This window comes from Anomaloglossus baeobatrachus, chromosome 4 (assembly GCF_048569485.1).
Source record: "Anomaloglossus baeobatrachus isolate aAnoBae1 chromosome 4, aAnoBae1.hap1, whole genome shotgun sequence".
Classification (NCBI taxonomy): Eukaryota; Metazoa; Chordata; class Amphibia; order Anura; family Aromobatidae; genus Anomaloglossus; species Anomaloglossus baeobatrachus.
The window spans coordinates 597,498,038-597,518,336 of record NC_134356.1 but is presented as its reverse complement, the minus strand read 5'-3'; the positions used below and the strand labels follow the sequence as shown (position 1 = coordinate 597,518,336).

Below are 20,299 nucleotides of genomic sequence, written 5' to 3'. Positions count from 1 at the left end.
AATAATCTACTAATATGTAACAGATAAGGGTCAAAAAGTCACACCGGAGGCCTGAGTGATCTCAGACCTACCCCGATTCCAGAATAAACAGGCTGCTGCACTCTACAAAATGCCTCAACCCTTTTGGCCATGCTCTGAGATCTCTAAGCCAATTTCTAAGCAAAGCACCATTGATTGAATGGTTGTACATTTTAGAAATACGTGTCCGAAATTTCCAACCTTCCAACCTTTTTCAGACTGTGCAGAATGGGTTTGGTACACTATAGTTTTGGAAACTGATGAAGATTCAACTTCATAAAGTCCATGGATGTGATCTCCTGAGAAACGTGTGATATGTTCGATCAAATTTAGTGAATTTATATTGTTTAACCTCTTCACAACCTTGGAGATATCAATACGTTCAAGGTCGAGTCTGTCCATTTAATGCGGGCTTGCATGTTTCTGCACATCTGTCGGTTGACGTGACTACTAAGAGATCCATCTGCTCCTATTAATTAGTTACCGTATTTTTCGTTTTATAAGACGCGCTGGATTATAAGACACACCTCAAATTTAGAGATAAAAAAGGTAAGAAAAAAAAAAGGGGGGGGACTATCTTATACTTCAGTGGTGTCTTACCGGAGGGGGGCGGCAGCTTGGTGGAGCAAGGTCACAGGAAACAAGGGCAGTGCTGGAGTAAGGCGATGCTGCCGGTGCTGGGGTGGGGACTGTGCTGGCTGCAGTGGGAGCTGTGCTGGCTGCAATGGGGGCTGTGCTGGCTGCAGGCGCTGTCATAGCTGTGTGGAGCAGGGCGGGGTGGCGGATGTCACAGATGCTCTGTCGGCAGTGCAGGCTTCAGAGAATTGACACCAGGAGTCAACGTGTGCGCAAATCGAGCTCTCGGCTCAATAACAAGCCAAGCTCTCATCTGAGCACGTGCCACCTCTGTGCGCCATTTTCCTTAAGTCCGCTGCTGAAATATCAGTGGGCTGGAGGCGGTGCATGTGCAGATGGGATATTGAGCCAAAAGCTCCATCTGCGCATGCGCCGACTCTGGGTGCCATTATGTGAAGCCCGAACCGCCGACAGAGCATCTCACCCACCGCACTGCCCTGCTCCACACTGCCCCCGCTGCAGCCAGCACAGCGCCCATTTTCCACCTCCTGGTAAGCTATATTCGCATTATAAGCCCCCCCCATTTTCCTCCTAAATTTTTGGTAGGGAAAGTGCATCTTATAATGAGAAAAATACAGTAAATCCCGCAGTTAATCTCTGGCAGCAGGATTTAATGCACGTCATTCCTGTGTGATGTGATCACAGGGTGCTGATTGGTTTCATGATGTAGCTGAGCTCCAGCATTCACAGGAGGTCAGCATTTCTGCTGTTCAGAGCAGTACAGAAACATCACTCTGAAAATCGCTCTTGAAGCTGATCGGACTGTATCAGCCTCAAGTCCCCTATTTGGACTAGTAAAAAACAATAACAAGTGTTTAAAATACCGCAGTTTTTAAAAACATGAAAAAATTTAAAATAACACAAGTTTAAATCATCCCTCTTTGCCCTATTGAAAATAAGAGAATTAAAATCAAATTAAAAAATACACATACAGTATTTGGTATCGTCACATTCAGAAATGCCCGATCTATCAAAATATAAAATAGATTAATCTGATCAGTAAATGGCACAATGAGAAAAATAAATTAAAACTCTAGAATTGCGGGGTTTTTTGGGTGCCGCAATGTTGCAGTAAATTGCAATAAGAAGCAATCTAAACATTGTATCTGCCCAAAAACAGTACAATAAAAAACATCAGCTCAGGACACAAAAAATAAGTCGCCACTGAGCCCCCGAATCCTGAAAAAGGAGAAAATTATGGGTCTCAGAAAACGGAGACAAAAGCGCAATTATTTTGTTTGGACAAATTTTTGAATTTTGTTTTCACCACTTAAATTAAAAAAAACAAACGAAAAAAAAAACTATACATGTTTGGTATTTATGAACTCGTACTGACCTGGAGAATCATATTGCCAGGTTACTTTTACCATATAGTGAACATGGTAAATAAAAAAAAAAAAAGAATTGTTGAATTGCACTTTTTTTTTGCAATTTCACCACATTTGGAATTTTTTTTCACGTTTTCCAGTACAATATGGGACAGAATAAATGATTTAATTCAAAAGCAGAACTCGTTCTGCAAAAAAACAGCCTTCATATGGCTATATTGACGGAAAAATAGATAATAAAAAGTTATGGCTCTTGGAAGAAAGGGAGGAAAAACTGAAAATGAAAAACAGAAAATCATCGGGTAGTCAAGGGGTTAAATTGCAAAAAGAACATAAAATATAAAATCTATATACATGGCGTCAGATTCATGGCCTGTTCGACTTTTGCTTATATTCGATGCTCTATTTTTGTAGTTGGAATGAATGTGGAGTTATTTTAAGCTACAACTCCACCTACAACACAAAGGCGAGCAGATGTCTAACCTTAGGAGAACTATCTAGTTTAGCCTTTGTCAGTATTCTTGGCTTAGTAAAGAGCGAGATTGCTAAGGTTTACCTTAAATAGCAAATACAAAATGATATATAATTGCTTATAAGATAATATGATAGGAGCAGGTTCCAGCAGAACATGGAGTCATCATAGCCTAGGATTGTGATCTCTATCTCACGAGCCCCGAAGGCAAGGATGGAAGATCCCTACAGATCCAGGCACGCAGGCTCCGTCAATGAGAAAAACAAATCTCAACACATACCACTTTCTTAGTAATGTCACAAGTGGGTTAGTGTGCTAAATGCTGCCTAATATATGAGAAAACAACAATTGTAGCTTCTCTAGAAGGAACTCGCTAAGGTAGCAGAATAACAAAAGCCATGGCCAACGGCCAAGATTCAGCCGAGATCCTGCAGAAAGCGTCTCAGTGAAATACTGCAACTTGGAATAATTATTTTTCCAGAAGCTACAAGTAGTGTCATATAACCGGCTCATTACTGCATGTGGCATATAAAATGGAAGGGGGGGTTCTTTTTACAAAGAGCAGACTTCATGTCACAATGCAGTCAGATTCACCAATGATATAAGTCTAAAATCCCTGACTCAATGCCTGACCTACCTCATATAGTTTATAAACACTGTATGGTACACAAGTATAAAGAAAAGGTGCAGGCCGCTCCAGGCCCCGACTTTACGCCCCTCCATAAAATAATATAGGGAAAAAATGTGGGCAGCACTTCAAAGAATTGGTGAAAAAGGGAGTGTGTGTTATTAATCCATATTTAAAAGGCTCTTGCGTTTGTTGCCAAAACATCGCTCAGATATGGATTATCAAAACAGCCAGGTTTTTTCTCTTTAGCAAATCTTTGGGTTGCTACTTTCATTATCTAAGTGCATACAGTATGTGTGTATGTGTGTACATTGTGTGCATGTGTACACTGTGTGCACACTGCGTTTTTGTACACTGAGTGTGTGTACATTGTGTATGTATGTGTGTGTTAACTACGTGTCTGTATACTGTGTGTGTACATTGTGTGTTTGTCTGTATACTGTGTGTACACTGCATGTCTGTAAACTGTGTGTACCACTTGTTTGTACACTGTGGGTATGTAGACTGTGTTTGTATGCTGTGTTTACACCGCATGTCTGTACACTGTGTGTAAATTGTGTGTGTATACACTTTGTGTGTGTGTGGGTACGCCGTGTGCCGTGACACTGTGTGCGTACTCTGTACATGTGTACACTATCTATAAATTTGTGTACATTGTGTGTCTGTGTGTGTATGTTTATGAGTGTGTGTGTGCATGTATGTGTGTATGTGCGTATGTGTGATACTCTGTGTGTGCTCATGTACAAGTATGATTACTCTGTGTACACTGTGGGTATATTTGTACCCTGTGTGTATGTATGTTTATGTACGTATGCCTGTGTGTGTATATATGTGTGTGTGTATGGATGTATATATATATATATATATATATATATATATATATATATATATATATTGTATATGTATGTGACGCCCTGGTCACAGAAGTACATTACACCCTACATAACATCTTTCCACACAAGGTTCCATCAGCCACAAAATCCTAGTCACTCCCCAGGGTAAGAAGGACACACCACTGGTCAGGACCAGGCGGATTGGGAGCGCCCACCTAGGGGTCTTGAGGATTCGGGGGCGGGAACAAGTCAGATCAGATGAGATCAGTTTGAGAGTTTGAAGTTGGAGGTCGAGTGGAGAGGAGTGACAGTGACACTGTCAGAGAAAATAAAAAATGAAACAAGGGAGCGCATGTGAAGGGTCTGGGAGATAGTGGTGAGGAGGAGAAAAAGAATCTGCTCACCTGATGTGGTTGTGCAGCCCTCGCACAACCACGGTATAAGGCGGGTGTGTTGTGTCAGTAATCTTCTAACCTGTTAGCCCACGTTGTCCATCCAGGGAGGCAAGTTCCTGAAGAGTTGGTGACGTGACAGATCACTGGGCATCTCTAGTCATCTGACCTCCGTACCAAGCAGCTCTTGCCGTGAACCCACAGAGGGGAAAATCAGCAGTAAAGAAGGAAGCACAGTCTGGTAGAGCGCTAAGGAGGCCACAGTATTAGATTCATTTTTGTAGAATTTATTGTTTTCTATCAGCCACAACGCGTTTCGATATACACAATATCTTCATCAGCCTCCTTAGCGCTCTACCAGACCATGCTTCCTTCTTTACTTTAGACCGTCAGAGAGAAGCTGAGCCTAGTGAGAGTGGACAGGGTAGTGGCCTGGTCTGCTGGCTAGGTGGCAAGCGATGGACCGTGTCCAAAGGCGACGGGAATATGGTCGCGGGAGATCCAGAATGGACCGGGACAGGGTTGGAGCCCGCCGGTACCGACAGCGGAAATCCGGTCCGGAACCGTGCACAGGCGGGGTACCTGGGCCCTAGTTAGAAGACGGTTGCAAGCCCCTTCTCTAATTCACCAGGCCGGGAGCAGGTTTCAGGCCTAGCTCCAGAAGATTAGCTCAGATAGAGCGAAGAGGCAGCCCACCACGGGGGATAGGGTATCCGCATACACCCACTGAAATCCCAAGGGTCAGTTTTCGTGGGCACATCTCCCAACCAAAATACACCGGGAGCGGACTTCCCCACTCCAGACGGAGTCGTCCAAAAGTGAAGAAAATACAGAGTGCTGGAGGAAGGGACATCGGTACACCAGCCGGCTGTGGGACCCGAGTACACCCGGACGAGGCAGCCGGCCACTGACACCTTGGTTTACCAACGGACTTGTGTGTAATTCTTCTACAGTGAGTACACCAACATTCCCCGGTCCGGCCCGGCACGCCACCTTCGGCCTATATCACTCCCCGTGTACTGGACACTGAGCCCTGGGGCAGCCATCCCTACCCATGGAGGGGTTAACATCCAGCTGCCACTCCATCGCCCCCCCTGGGTGCTCCCCAACAGCAGTGGTGGTACCATATCTGACCACACACCGTGGGTGGCGTCACGAAGTATCTACAGCAATCCCCGTACAAATACGTCCCCTTTTTTATTTGAGTGTCCGTGCGACCCCCGGGTCCGGAAATCCCTCGAGCCACTGCGGATCCGGATCCGAGCAGCCCGGCTGCTACTGACGTGGGGGCGGCACATTATATATATATATATATATATATATATATATCTGTGTGAGTGTTAGAAGTTCGCAAAAAAATCCAGTCACTAAACAATAATAAATATATGCCCCATCCTGTTTATTAAAAATTACTTTGTAGCTTGTGTTGTATCCACTGAGGATCGGGTCAGTAGTTATCTGGACATTTATCAACATAGATCAGGTATACAATAAAAGAAAATACCTCTGTGCTGAATCTAGAGGCAAAAAAACACAGAATGACAGCCCTTGCAATATTTGATGGGGACAGAACACCTCCTCCTCCTGCTCTTCACATAGAGACAGACCTTTGTATATAGGACATGACCACCAAGCTCTCATAGAATTCAGCTGATAGGCTGTGGACATCTTCTTATGATTAGTCACATTGAGTTGAAAGAGTAGTTAGAAATTAAGTGACCTACAACCTCTACATTGATGATTTTTTTTAATTTTTTTTTATGGTTACTACAACATTTTTATTGGCTTTCATACAAATTCTTTAATTCATAGACATGAGAACTCGGATGTTGTACTCGGCGTTTGGTTTCATGATGGTCAAAAGCTGCTCACAATAAGTATACGGTTTCACATTTTTATTTCATATATGGAAAAATTATTTACTGAGCTACAAATTAGTAAAAGGCGGCCTTGGTTGTTGACTTCTAAGCTTAGGGAATAGAGGAGGCTACTAATAATCAGGCTGGATGCCAAAAAAAAAAAATACAGGACGATTCTGTAAACATGTCTGATCACTGCCTATGCAGGACATGACCATTGAGGAAGGATTCTCCAGTCGTGCTGTGTGTGTGTTACCCACCAATACCATCTGTAAATAATACACAAACTGCATGTGACTTGGTTTTAAAATTGGCCACAGCAGCCTTTATTACCTATTATTTACATACTAACACAAGGGGGCGCCGTCCAACGGGCGACCCCAACAAATAACAATAGGTAACACAGTAACCAATACAGTAAATATACAACCCTGAGTAGGCCCAGTCCAGGAACCACTTCTCACCCCAGTATCCCTGGCCGCAACACACCGACCCAGAGATGAGGTATTAATCACCTACGGATTAACCCTCCAACTTTGCAGAACCCCGTGCCTGCAACATCCCGGAACCTGGAGCCACCATACCAAGATGGTGTCTCTCTGTCCAGTTACCATTGCCTTCAACCGCCTCTGGACCAGACCTACCCCCCGCTGCTGTGACAAAGAAACAACCCAGACCAAATTCCCCTCGGTATTAAACACAAGGGAGGGTGGGCGGGGATCGTTCCATATCCGGAAGTCAAGAGAGAGGGGGTAAGTCAAAGTCCTTTACTTACACCCCTCAACTGTCCCACCTCTTCCTCCAAGGAACTCCTCCTACCCACCAATCCCTTTATTCTGCCTTATAAACAAACCATTCCTGTTTCCATTAACCCCATCACTCCTTCCCTTCCCTCTAGTCATGTCGCCCCTCCACCCTATGGGTTCCATGGCTTTCTTGACCATTGAGGAAGGATTCTCCAGTCGTGCTGTGTGTGTGTTACCCACCAATACCATCTGTAAATAATACACGAACTGCATGTGACTTGGTTTTAAAATTGGCCACAGCAGCCTTTATTACCTATTATTTACATACTAACACAAGGGGGCGCCGTCCAACGGGCGACCCCAACAAATAACAATAGGTAACACAGTAACCAATACAGTAAATATACAACCCTGAGTAGGCCCAGTCCAGGAACCACTTCTCACCCCAGTATCCCTGGCCGCAACACACCGACCCAGAGATGAGGTATTAATCACCTACGGATTAACCCTCCAACTTTGCAGAACCCCGTGCCTGCAACATCCCGGAACCTGGAGCCACCATACCAAGATGGTGTCTCTCTGTCCAGTTACCATTGCCTTCAACCGCCTCTGGACCAGACCTACCCCCCGCCACAGGACAGGGCACGTGACTCCTTACGTGGCCTGGACCCGCCACACACCAAAAGCTTGTACCACACCTCCACGCAATCCCAGCGTCCACAAAACAGCACCAAGAACGTTAAGATGCACCCCCATCGCATCCCCAAAACCACCAGTTCAGCGTCACCAACTTTTGGCGCCGCCCCCCCAATAAGGCTCGATTGATACTGCCTATCGCACGAGCCACACGCTATTCCAACCTGGTCACACTATCAAAACTACCCCACGATTAAGCCCGGGTATGTCTCCCACAATGCAACAACCCACAATTTTTTTTTTTTTTTAAAACATTCAGAAATAACTTCTCGAGATACCAAATCTCTGCCTCCCACTTACTGGACCAGTACCATCGACCCGTCCATACCCAACTGGCAAAATTCGGGCGAGCCTCAGACCGTCGAGGCCCCGAGAACCAACGAATGCCCAAACATCCAAATGAGGCACACCCTCACCACAAAAACCCAGAGGTTATAAACCCACAGATAACACCAACCTGTTATGCCAACCCATTCCACTCCCAAAAGACTCAAATGCCCCCATTGCCTTAACCCGATAACAACTGAGGCCAAACGTAACACCGAAACAAGAGGACTCCCACCTCCCAATACTTCTCACAACCCCTTTTCTGAGCCCACCGAGGGGCCTCCGTGGCAGCCCAATCCAGAAGGAATACGACCCGTAGTATTCCGGGCGCCCACCCCCGCCACCTGCAATCAAGTCTGCAGCACTGCCACAAAATGGTACCTTAACAAACGTGACACAATAATGAGCCTGGGCGCCCTCACAACATAATTCCGCACCCGGGACCGCGTATAACAACACCAACCTTCACCACCCGCCTAATCTGATTCGGTGAGCGACAAAGCCGGCGCTCAACCCACTGCACCACCTCGGACACATCCTCCAACATCCAACCTCCGCTCTTCACCGTAGATGGGCTGACCAACCCCACAATCTCAAAGCCCCCCAAAAGGCTAACACAAACCGTTTTGGACAAGGGAAACAAAACCCGCTCGTGCTCAGATGAACATAGCCGCCACAAACCACTCACCAAACGCTGCCACAAAACAATGGAGACGGACCCTTGTATCCCGCTCCCTCACACCCTTACGACCAAACCCTTCAAGGCCTGCCGCGCCCTAAAATACTGCGAAAACATCTCTCCACATCTAATCCTTAACAAGACAGCCACAGCCGCCACCCCTGCTCCACTGCTGACGCCGGCCTAGCAGCCTGAAAACCGTTACTCACCACTGCCAACGCCACCACCAAATACTCCACCGGGCCTTCCTCACACATTGTCCCAAACAACGTTATCCGCGCAACCCATACTTCTGAATATCAGCCCCAAATAACCTCAGTCACTGGGCACCGAGCCGCTCCCCAACACAGCCACACCAGACTCCACAAGCCCTCCGGACACACCGTGCCCACCTCGTCTGCTACCCGGCCTCAACTCCCGAGACCTGCAGAACTGGAAGGAAACAAAGCAGCTGCTATTCCCTTGGCGAACCCCAGTACTGGTTGCGCCACGCATAACATTTTTTTTTTTTTTTTTTTTAAACGCATACAATTGAGAAACCAACTGTCGCAAGTACGCCACCCTTGGCACCAGGATTAGCAAACCAACTATTAATCGAATTCTCCACCAACGGATAGTCAGAATGACAGCACACCTTCCTCTTGGAAAAAACTGCCAACCTCCACAACCCGACCACTACCACCGATTGGAAGCGCTACCCCACAATGCCCAACCAGAAAACAACTGGACCCGCTGCCTCCGAGTACCGCAGCTACGTCCCATCAGGTACCACCTTACCCAGCCACAATCCGCGGCCACTAAATCGCCGTAAGAAAAAACCTCCTACACCATCAGATCATCATTGATCTCCCTCGTGACCACACACAAATGATCCGATGGCTGCACCCTTGGCGCAGCCATCGCCAGCCGTCCAGCAAGCACGCACCCCAGCGGCGTAACTCTGCACCCGTGGTTCGACCGCCCCTGCAAAGACTGCACTGCCTGAAACCGCACCGTCTTAGCTGACCTAACTGCCTCTATCGCAGCCCATAGGACCACACCATTACCCACGAATCCTACCCCTCTGACCATAACATCAAACTTTATCCCCCAGAAACCGTATCACTGGCGTTGGACCCTCAGTCTTCGCCTGCGCCAACAGGCCCAAAAGAGTATCCACCACCATCTGCAATGAAACAATCAACCTCAATGAATCATCAACCCACCAACCCGATGTAAAGAGAATCAACCTATAATGAATAAGAGGTGTAAGCTGGGACACACCACGCACAAACCACTCCACCAAGAAATAACCGCCTCCAAAGGAACATAAAATGGGACAAAAACCCATTAGCACCCACCGATCAACATAATAATAACTCCCCTCCCCACCGCAGCACCAGAACTGCTAGCTAGCAGGGTGGACCAGTAACAACCTAAATGCCGCCTCCAAATCCGCCTTTGCCATCAATGCTCCATGGCTCACCGCCTTTACCAAATCCCACCCTCTGTCAAACGACACATAATAAACCGCCGACAATTCTGGAGCCAAGCAGGCATACACCGATGACTCCTCCAGATAAGATACGTTTTGAACAAGCCGAAATATATACATCTATATACGGCTCATTTCCGGCACTACCCCCCAACAGAGAAACCCAATCATGACAAGGAGGGCCCCGAATGGCCCACCCATCCTGCCCAACGCCACTTCCTGACCCCTCTTTCCACTGACAACCACCAGGTGTCCCATAGCCCAGCACAAACTTCCAATAAGGAAGCAAAGATCCACCAATATAAATAGAAAGACGCACAATTACTATGTTCCTTACCACAAACCAACACTTATGCTTAAGACAACCTTCTGCGCCAAATCTGCACCACCCATCATTCTATTCCCCCCAAAACCCTCATCGTCCGTGTCGCCGGGGTTCCAAGCCCCGAACAGCCAACTACCCCCCCAAAAAGGGGGGGGGGGCTGACTAGGAGCCGCCATTCACTGCAGCCATAAGGATGTGCCCGTATGATCCTACCGCATACTGGCACGCAACGCCTTCCCTTGCTGAAATTACTCGGCGTACTGAAGCCAGACTAAACCGCCATATGACCTAACAATCCACCCCAAATGGATCCATATAACCGAACCATGCCGAACCAATTACCCAATTCCTTCCCCCGATACCCTTGCCAAAAAACGCAAATGCCCGCAGCCACGTTGCAAATGTACGAGGGTGAGACTCCACCGGCGCACCCCTCCCTCTACTTATCCTTCCTGGAATCACTTGGCTTAACCTAATCCAGGTGAAACTGTTCCCGGGGGAGCAGCGAAACTATTGCTACACGTTCCCTATTCAAATCTTATCCCTCACATCCTCCAGCAAGTGAGCCCCCCCCAGCGGGCCTTTGAAGCACCGATACCTCTCACACTTGGCCACTGTCAGCCAGACGCACCACCTCATCCCCCTCTTCATTCATCACCACTCACTCTGTCACAGCCCTTGCCGCCTCTGCCCGAAAATGCTCCCCTGCCGCCTCATGCGCCCTCACTCTGTTTGCCGCACCTGCGCCTACTAACCACCAATCCCGTCCATGCCGCCGGCGGTGCATGCGCACTCTCCACAACCGTATACACCACTGCAGTAAACTCCATACCTGGTCAAAACACAAACCCACTCGGCGCTGCCGTGTCCGCAGCCGCCCCCCCCCAACCCTGCCAAATCCACGGCCGTCTCACCCGACCGCGACCCGGCGTATCCTGGAATAAAAAATCACGCCATCCGGACGTCTGATTCATCCGTCGCTGCTTCCTCCTCCTCCTCGCTGGAGCCGACCGCCTCTGGCTCATGTAACGCAGACGCCGCCGAAGCGCTGCCACCACCACGGCCGTTCTCCTGGTACGCCGCGTGGGCACCATCCTCCAAGCTCCATCTTCTGTCCCGCGGCGACAACCCCGGAAACCGTCCCGTCCTACGGGCTGCCACCGCGGGCCTTATCTTCTGGCCTGACCCCCCCCTTGCTACCTGCAAGGACAGGGGGTACCTGTGGCCCGACCCGCTGCCAGCAGACTCCCATCCAGAGCCGCCAGCCTCTGCCTCCTGGGCCCAGAAGGCATCCGTCCGCCGGGCCCTCCCCCCCTGGGGGAGACCGCCGCTGCCGGGAGCTGCACGCCTGCTCTGGGTGACCAGGCGGGGACCGCAGGGCCCCCGCCGTCACCCCCACGTACCGACGCCTCCCGGGCATCCGTCGCACCATGCTCGCCTGCCCTGGTGCCGGACCCCTTGCTGGCTGCAGCCCCCCGGCCCCCCCCCCTCCACCCGCGGGGAAGGGGGGGTAACGCTGGCTCCTCGCCGGGCGCTCTCCTGGCCAGGAGCCGCCGCATCCAGCCCTCTTGGGCCCCATGAAAGCCTCTGTCCGCTGGGCCCTCCCCCTCCTGGGGGAGACCGCCGCGGCCGGGAGCTGCAACCTGATCTGGGTGACCAAGCAGGAACTGCAGGGCCCCTGCCGTCACCCCCACTCATCGACGCCTCCTGGGCACCCGTCGCCCCAGGCCCGCCTGCCCTGGTGCCGGACCCACCACTGGCTGCAGCTCCGCGGCCCCCCCCCGCCTTCCGCGAGGGGTAAAGCTGGCCTCTGTCACCGCCGGGCGCTCTCCCCGTCCGGGAGCCGCCGCATCCAGCAATCCAGGCCGCGGCTCGGACCGGAAGTAGGCCGCAAACAAGCCACGCCCCCCTCCCGGCTGCCGCGGCCCGGACGGAGATTCCTCCCGCGGCCGGAGCAGCAGCTGGGTACTGCCCTGCCCACGTCCCACCGCGGAGGGTCCCCGAAGGGGCTCTCGCATCTCCTCCTTGCTCCCCCCGCACACGGCAAGTACCTGAGATATGAGGGAGGGGGGACGCCGCCCGCAGCTGACAGGGGAGCGAGGGGAAAGTGCCAACGGGTTAACCCCCGGCAGCCAAGACGTGGGACCGCGCTGCCAGGGGCCCGTGCACTGCCATGATGAATCCGCTGGTCTCGGGTAGCAGCCATCCTGTCGCACGTCCGGATCGTTCCATATCCGGAAGTCAAGAGAGAGGGGGTAAGTCAAAGTCCTTTACTTACACCCCTCAACTGTCCCACCTCTTCCTCCAGGGAACTCCTCCTACCCACCAATCCCTTTATTCTGCCTTATAAACAAACCATTCCTGTTTCCATTAACCCCATCACTCCTTCCCTTCCCTCTAGTCATGTCGCCCCTCCACCCTATGGGTTCCATGGCTTTCTATGGTGCTGTTTCTTCATCCTGACCCCTGAAAGTTACAGGACACTTTTATAGTAATGTGACGTCGCCTCTGAAGTTTCCTTTCCTGAGAATCTGGTGTATACTGTATATTGTGTTTATATATGTACGGTATATATATATATACACATATATATATATATATATATATATATATATATATATATATATATATTGTATATATGGATGTGTTCTTTATACTGTTTATAATCAAGTTCCTAGGAATATCCAGAAGTGACTATTTATATTTGTTTACAGCAAAATGAATGACTATTGCACATGGTTTCTTCTAATTATTTACTGTATAAATTATATGCTTTGATGCAAAAATGTGCAAATCTTTGCATTCCTACGAGAAAACATTCTCAATCTGACCCGTGACGAGTTTTCTCAATAGCCATTTGCATACATATTTCACATATTTTCACAGTGACAAATTTTGCATAGGGCGCAGCAATGTGAAACTTCTTAATATGAGCGCAGCACTGGTTATCTATTATTATAGAGGCACATACTGTATATGTATATAATAGCTGCAAGTCTTATGTTATTTGGCAAGAAGGAACTAAGACAAAGGGACTCTTCAATGTCAAGTTACTAATTTTGAAAACCACAATCGGGAATTCTTCATTTATAGATAAATGTGTATAACCCGAGTTCTACTGAGAACTAGAGGTAAATTAATTAAAGGGTAACTAACTCGATTGATGCTACCCAAAAAGCATATCAAGGCCTGGTATACCCCTATAGATGATACAGAAGGGTTGTCTGCAGGATCAACCCCTCTAAGCCATCTGTTTGAGCATAAAGGCCATAGAACATGGACTAAAATGATACCCTGATATCTGCGATCCGATGTCTTATTCCAGAGAAATCCACTTTTTTGTTAAAATGTAAATGATCTATGGGCAAGATATAGATCTCCCTTAGAATTTGTCTCCAAAGACTATTTTAAATGAAAGGGGTCATTACCTGTGTGAGTGAAAATAAGCTCAGGAGGCAGATTCTCAGGGAGATCTATATCCGGCCCATAGATCTTAACAGCTTATTTAGATATTAAGAAAAATTTGGATTACTCTTGGGTAAGACATCAGATTGCACATCTTAAGATATAATTTTACTCAAATCTCTATGACCTGCATGGCCATATAGATGGCTACAGAGAGTTAGGCGGGCTTTGCACACTGCGACATCGCAGGTGCGATGTCGGTGGGGTCAAATTGAAAATGACGCACTTCCGGCATCGCATGCGACATCGCAGTGTGTAAATCCTAGATGATACGATTAACGAGCGCAAAAGCGTCGTAATCGTATCATCGGTGCAGCGTCGGCGTAATTCATAATTACGCTGACGCGACGGTCCGATGTTGTTCCTCGCTCCTGCGGCAGCACACATCGCTGTGTGTGAAGCCGCAGGAGCGAGGAACATCTCCTACCGGCGTCACTGCGGCTTCCGTAGGTTATGCGGAAGGAAGGAGGTGGGCAGGATGTTTACATCCTGCTCATCTCCGCCCCTCCACTCCGATTGGCCGCCTGCCGTGTGACGTCACAGTGACGCCGCACGACCCGCCCCCTTAACAAGGAGGCGGGTCGCCGGCCACAGGGACGTCGCACGGCAGGTGAGTGTGTGTGTGAAGCTGGCGTAGCGATAATTTTCGCTACGCCAGCTATCACCACATATCGCTGCTGCGACGGGGGCGGGGACTATCGCACTCGGCATCGCAGCATCGGCCTGCGATGTCGTAGTGTGCAAAGCCCGCCTTAATCTTTCCCACAGATCTTTCAACATATTCCACATCACTTTATAATTGTGAAATTAACATACAATTTTTTTTTTTAAAAAAAAATAAGAAACAAAGAATGAGACAATAAGTTAGACAGGGGGCACAGTAGATTGTATTTATTTATATAGAAGTAAATATATATATATATATATATATAAATAAATAAATAAATATATATATATATATATATATATATATATCATTTATTTATTTTGTTTTTGTTTTTTTGTATTTGTATTCCAAAATACTTTTATAAAACTGAGCCTATGATAACTTTCTGTACCATGCAGATCCTAAAGATGTCTTGTATAGAAATTCTAGCTGCAGAGCCTTCCAGTATATGTGCTGGAGGTAAGTAATATATATATATCAGTCGATAAATCACTATCATTGTGGATGGTAATATATAAGCACACCCTGCAGCTTAAAGTGGTTGTTTGGCGAAAGCATGTTATCACATATTCAAGAGAAAGGTGATAGCTTACTAATTAACCTGAGTCCAACCACGGGAACCTGCACCGATCAACAGAACAAGGAACACTTATTTAAGGGGCATTTTTAATAGAGTTCTTGAGCAATGACCTTAAGGCCACGTGCACACGTTGAGTATTTGCTGAGTTTTTACCTCAGTATTTGTGGTTAAAACCAGGAGTGGGTGATAAATACAGAAGTGGTGCCCATATATCTATTATACTTTTCCTCTGATTGTTCCACTCTTGGTTTTGGCCACAAATACTGAGGTAATTGCGCGGGAATTCTGTATTAGGCCACGTGCACACGTTGAGTAATTGGTGAGTTTTTTACCTCAGTATTTGTGACCAAAACCAGGAGTGGGACAATCGGAGAAAAAGTTTAATTGAAACATGGTCAAGACTTCTGTATTTCTCACCCACTCATGGGTTTGGCCACATATACGGAGGTAAAAACTCACCAAATATTCAACGTGTGCATATGGCCATAAGGTCATTAGTCGACAACTCTGTATTGGTCCACGTCCACACGTTGAGTATTTGGTGAGTTTTTTACCTCAGTATTTGTGGCCAAACCCAGGAGTGGAACAATCAGAGGAAAAGTATAATAGACACACGGGCACTACTTCTCTATTTATCACCAACTCCTGACTTTGGCAGCAAATACTGAGGTAAAAAGCACATCGAATACTCAACGTGTGCACGTGGCTTTACATTTCATTGGGCCCACTAAAATGGATTTGTTTAGTAGTGGAGAACTCCTTTAAAGTGAGAAAAGGAGAAGCAGTCAGCAACTCAGCAAATATCACATATATAATAAATTATTTGGAAGATAATATAAAAAGCAATGTAAAAGCCATAGTACAAGTGTAACAATAAGGATCAAAGTGGTTGTCCCACCATTAAATATGATCATCATTATAAAGAGCATGGAAAATGTAGAATATTTACCATTTACATGCAGTTAAAAATTAACTAGTGAACAGTTACGCAATTTACTGACATGCACCACTTAAGGCCCCGTCACACACAGAGATAAATCTTTGGCAGATCTAAGGTTGCAGTGAAATCATGGACATATTGTTCCATTTGTACACAGCCACAAACCTGGCACTGATTGTCCACAATTTCACTGCAACCACAGATCTACCACAGATCTACCACAGATCTACCACAGATCTACCACAGATCTACCACAGATCTACCACAGATCTGCCACAGATCTGCCACAGATCTGCCACAGGTCTGCCACAGGTCTGCCACAGATCTACCACAGATCTGCCACAGATTTATCTCTGTGTGTGACAGGGCCGTAAGTGTACAAAGTGTACAGCAATTTGTACTTCCACCTAATGAGCCAACTGCTGGTGGACACACAAGCTGAGGGACTCTCCCACAGTCACTGCATAGCAGCCAATAGACATAGCACAGTAAGTAATAGGTGACTATATTGTCAACTGCCAGAGGAGGAAGGAGACTGATTATTTTTTTTTAATTTTTGGATAACCCCTTAAATCTTGGTTCTTTTTTAATATAAAAAGTAAATACTTTATATTAAGATTTTCCAAGTTGAGAATATTCTATCCTTATCTTACACTACCAATATTAGACACTCAGCAACTTTCAAAAATCAATAGTTTAACCCCTTCCCGACCTATGACATACTGGTACGTGATATTGTTAGGTGACTTAATGACATTAATGGGACCGTTGCACTCTACTTACAAGCTGTCTGTCTACGTATTAGAGGCTGTGCAAATAATGTATGAGAAATAGCTGCAAAACTCTTCATTGTGAGCTAGAGTTGTATGTATGGACCATTGGATGTGATCTATGGGAACTATAAAATGATCCACTGCTCTAATGTTGTAAATTACTAGTTTGCTTGCTTTAGAAGTTTGTTTGAGTAGTGGAAAGTAGCAGTGGCTTCAAAAAGTGAAAGCAAATGACAGTCAAATAATATTCCACATGTATGTCTATGATTTATAACATCTGCTTGTAGAGTCCTTTCAAGTGGTTGTAAGGGGAAATGGATTTCGATTTGCCCGGAATGTCGATCGAGTTCTCTGCAGTTTTAGAATCAATGATACGACTTCCCTCAGTAAGTATATTTTCTTAATGATGTCTCCTTTAAATGAACAAGTCCCCTTTGCTAAATCATATAAATAGAAATAAAAATTAAATAATTTGGGAATTCGTCTGAGATAACAAAACAGTATGAGGTTTTTCACTCAAACAGCGCCTCTTTTGTTTATGGTCAGTGTCTGGTATTGCATCTCAGCTACCTTCACTGTAATAGAGGTTGAGCTGTGATATCAGACACAACCCATGGACAAGAGCGGCACTTCAGGAAGAGTAGACTCTCCTTTTCTAATTGATGATTGATTAATCTCCTTAAAGGGAATCTCTCACTAGGTTTTTGCTTCCTCATCTGAGAGCAGCATAATGTGGAGGCAGAGACCCTGATTCCAGCGATGTGTCACTTACTGAGCTGTTTGCTGTCATTTTGATAAAATCAATGTTTTCTCTGCTTCAGATCTAGCAGTTATACAGCGCGCATGAATATGCTGGACTATCTGGCAGCGCACCAAATAGTCCTGTATTAATAATCTGCTGCTGATTAAACAGTGATTTGATCAAAACTACACTAAGCAGCCCAGTAAGTGACACATTGGAATTGGGGTCTCTGTCTCTACGTTATGCTGCTCTCAGATTAGGTGGTAAAAACCTGGCGACAGATTCCCTTTAAAGAAATCTAGCTCTCTAGTGCAATCTTTTGGAGGTGGTCATTCTATTTAATGTCTGGTCTATAAGTCTCCACATACCAGTTTGGCACGCTCTAGAAAGAGAAACAGATACCCCTAGACCTCCGTCATTGGCCACTCATCCATTCAACCAGTTATAGGAGAAGGGTATCTAGCATCCATGTAAAAGGAATAAGGTAAAAATCAAGTTTATTTGGTTCACGTTAAAAAGTTCATAGGTTAAAAAACAGATCCATAGGAATAGCTACCCTTTCAACCAGTACCCTATTCTGCCTGAAGAGGATGGCCTTTTCTTTTGGATGAATATCCTTAGTCTTGTTACAAGGGTTTTTTTAAAGGGTCAATTATTACATTATATTGTGGCTAGGAAAAAGATTAGCAGGACCCTGGTCCAACGACTACGTTGGTAATCCATGATTGCCAGGGCAGAGTCCTCAGAACCTCCTACTACCTACCTACGTCAGTGGAGCCTTTTCCGATTATTAGTACCCCCAACGTCATTACAATATGGGCGAGATGCACACATAACCCCTACTAATCAGAAGAGGCACCAGCAGGTAGAAGGAGGGGTACTGGGCTCTGGTCCAAAGGCCATAGACCACCAAATTGCAGTGGAATCTGTGTCCAATTCATTTTTATGCTCAACTGTACATCTGTAGTGACTATCCAATAGGGGGCACTAGAGAGCAACCTTTTTATCCAGAGAGGAGGGTTAATTTGCATACCTTTGTCGCAAGAAGCATTGACTGTCCTGTGAGTCTCTCATACTTTTTGGTCTCCACAAGGAGAACCAGCACCCACTGTCCTTCATATCCAGTAGATAATGGATTAAGAAGACTGATAATATCTTAAGGCCGCTTTACACGCTGCGATCTTGCTAGCGAGATCGCTAGTGTGCGTACCCGCCCCCGTCGCAAATCGCTGCCCGTGGCGCACAACATCGCTCGGATCCGTCACACTACTTACCTGCCTAGCAACGTTGCTGTGACCGGTGAACCGCCTCCTTTCTAAGGGGGCGTTTCGTTCGGCGTCACAGCGACATCACTAAGCGGCCGCCCAATAGAAGCGGAGGGGGTGGAGATGAGTGCGACGAACATTCCGTCCACCTCCTTCCTTCCTCATTGCGAGCGGCCGCAGTTACGGTGAGGTTCCTCGTTCCTGCGGTGTCACACATAGCGATGTGTGCTGCCGCAGGAACGACGAACAACATCATACCTGTAGCAGCAACGATATTTTGGAACTGGACAGCGTGTCAATGAGCAACGATAAGGTGAGTATTTTTGCTCGTTAGCGGTCGCTCGTACGTGTCACACGCAACGACGTCGCTAACGAGAATGGATGTGCGTCACGAACTCCATGACCCCAACGACATCGCGTTAACGATGTCGTTGCGTGTAAAGCGGCCTTTAGACTCAACAGGATTCTATATCTAGACTTTCTAACACAATTGATGGAACATAAGCACACTTGGCTCATCTTTGACCCTAGCTGTAACACATAAATACATAATTTTTGATTTGTGTTATAGATGAGAAGCCCCTTGTTGTGGAAGACACATATCTGCTGTGCCCCGCTCCTGTCCTAGAAGAAGTTGGCATGTAAGAGTCAAATACCAAACTAGTTCTAAAGATGTATTGTGTTATGTTACTATAAGCTATTTATTAGTGTTTACTGGATGGACCAGATATAATGGTTTAGTGTGCACAGTCTATCTTATGAGTACTGGCTGGGCAGAATGTAAAGGTTTGGCCACCAATTCGATAACGGCGATAACAATTACAGTATATCCTATCTAACGAGTGGGTGGAAACAACTTCAGAGAGGTTGGATTATTGAATAAAGTAAAACCTCCAGATCTGATATTTAATGCTCTTCTTGTGTTCGCAGGAGAGCCACCCTCCAAGTGAGCATGAACGACGGCCTGAGCTTCATCTCCAGCTCTGTCATCATTACCAGCACACACTGTGTAAGCCACAATGCCGCTTCTGAAGATTATATAACAGATTGTCGTTAATATTATTTGTCATTTAATTTTTAGACATCAATTTGTTGTATTACGTACAATGAGCTGTCAAAGTTACATGGGGAAACCTTTAGGGTATGTTCACACTAGGTTTCATTATGTGGATTTTGAAGCAGAACCACTTAAAAAAGTCTGCATCTTAAACCTCCTGGGGCCACGGACCTATCCTAGAAGCAACTGCAAATTATCTATCCCATAGTGCTTCACATGAATGATAAAATACCCTAATCACAGAGATAATACCCAGTAAAACTTAGGAAAACTTACCCTCACCTGCAGCACCCGTACACAAAGTGAACCATCACATGGTTGCCGTTAGAATCAATATATTTTCCATATAATTCACATCAGATCTAGTTGCCAGAGTCAGAAAGATAAATTTTCTTTG

General features: G+C 46.5%; 1 protein-coding gene across 1 annotated transcript in view; it reads left to right on the top strand.

Moving 5' to 3' along the window:
• The window catches only part of ANTXR1 (ANTXR cell adhesion molecule 1), a 336,918-nt gene that overhangs the window by 106,621 nt on the left and 209,998 nt on the right, over positions 1-20,299 (top strand). Inside the window, exons 9-12 of the mRNA XM_075346171.1 lie at positions 14,944-15,004; positions 17,126-17,224; positions 19,417-19,486; positions 19,776-19,854. Of these exons, the coding sequence (XP_075202286.1) occupies positions 14,944-15,004; positions 17,126-17,224; positions 19,417-19,486; positions 19,776-19,854 (309 nt within the window). The remainder of the gene's footprint in view (positions 1-14,943; positions 15,005-17,125; positions 17,225-19,416; positions 19,487-19,775; positions 19,855-20,299) is intronic.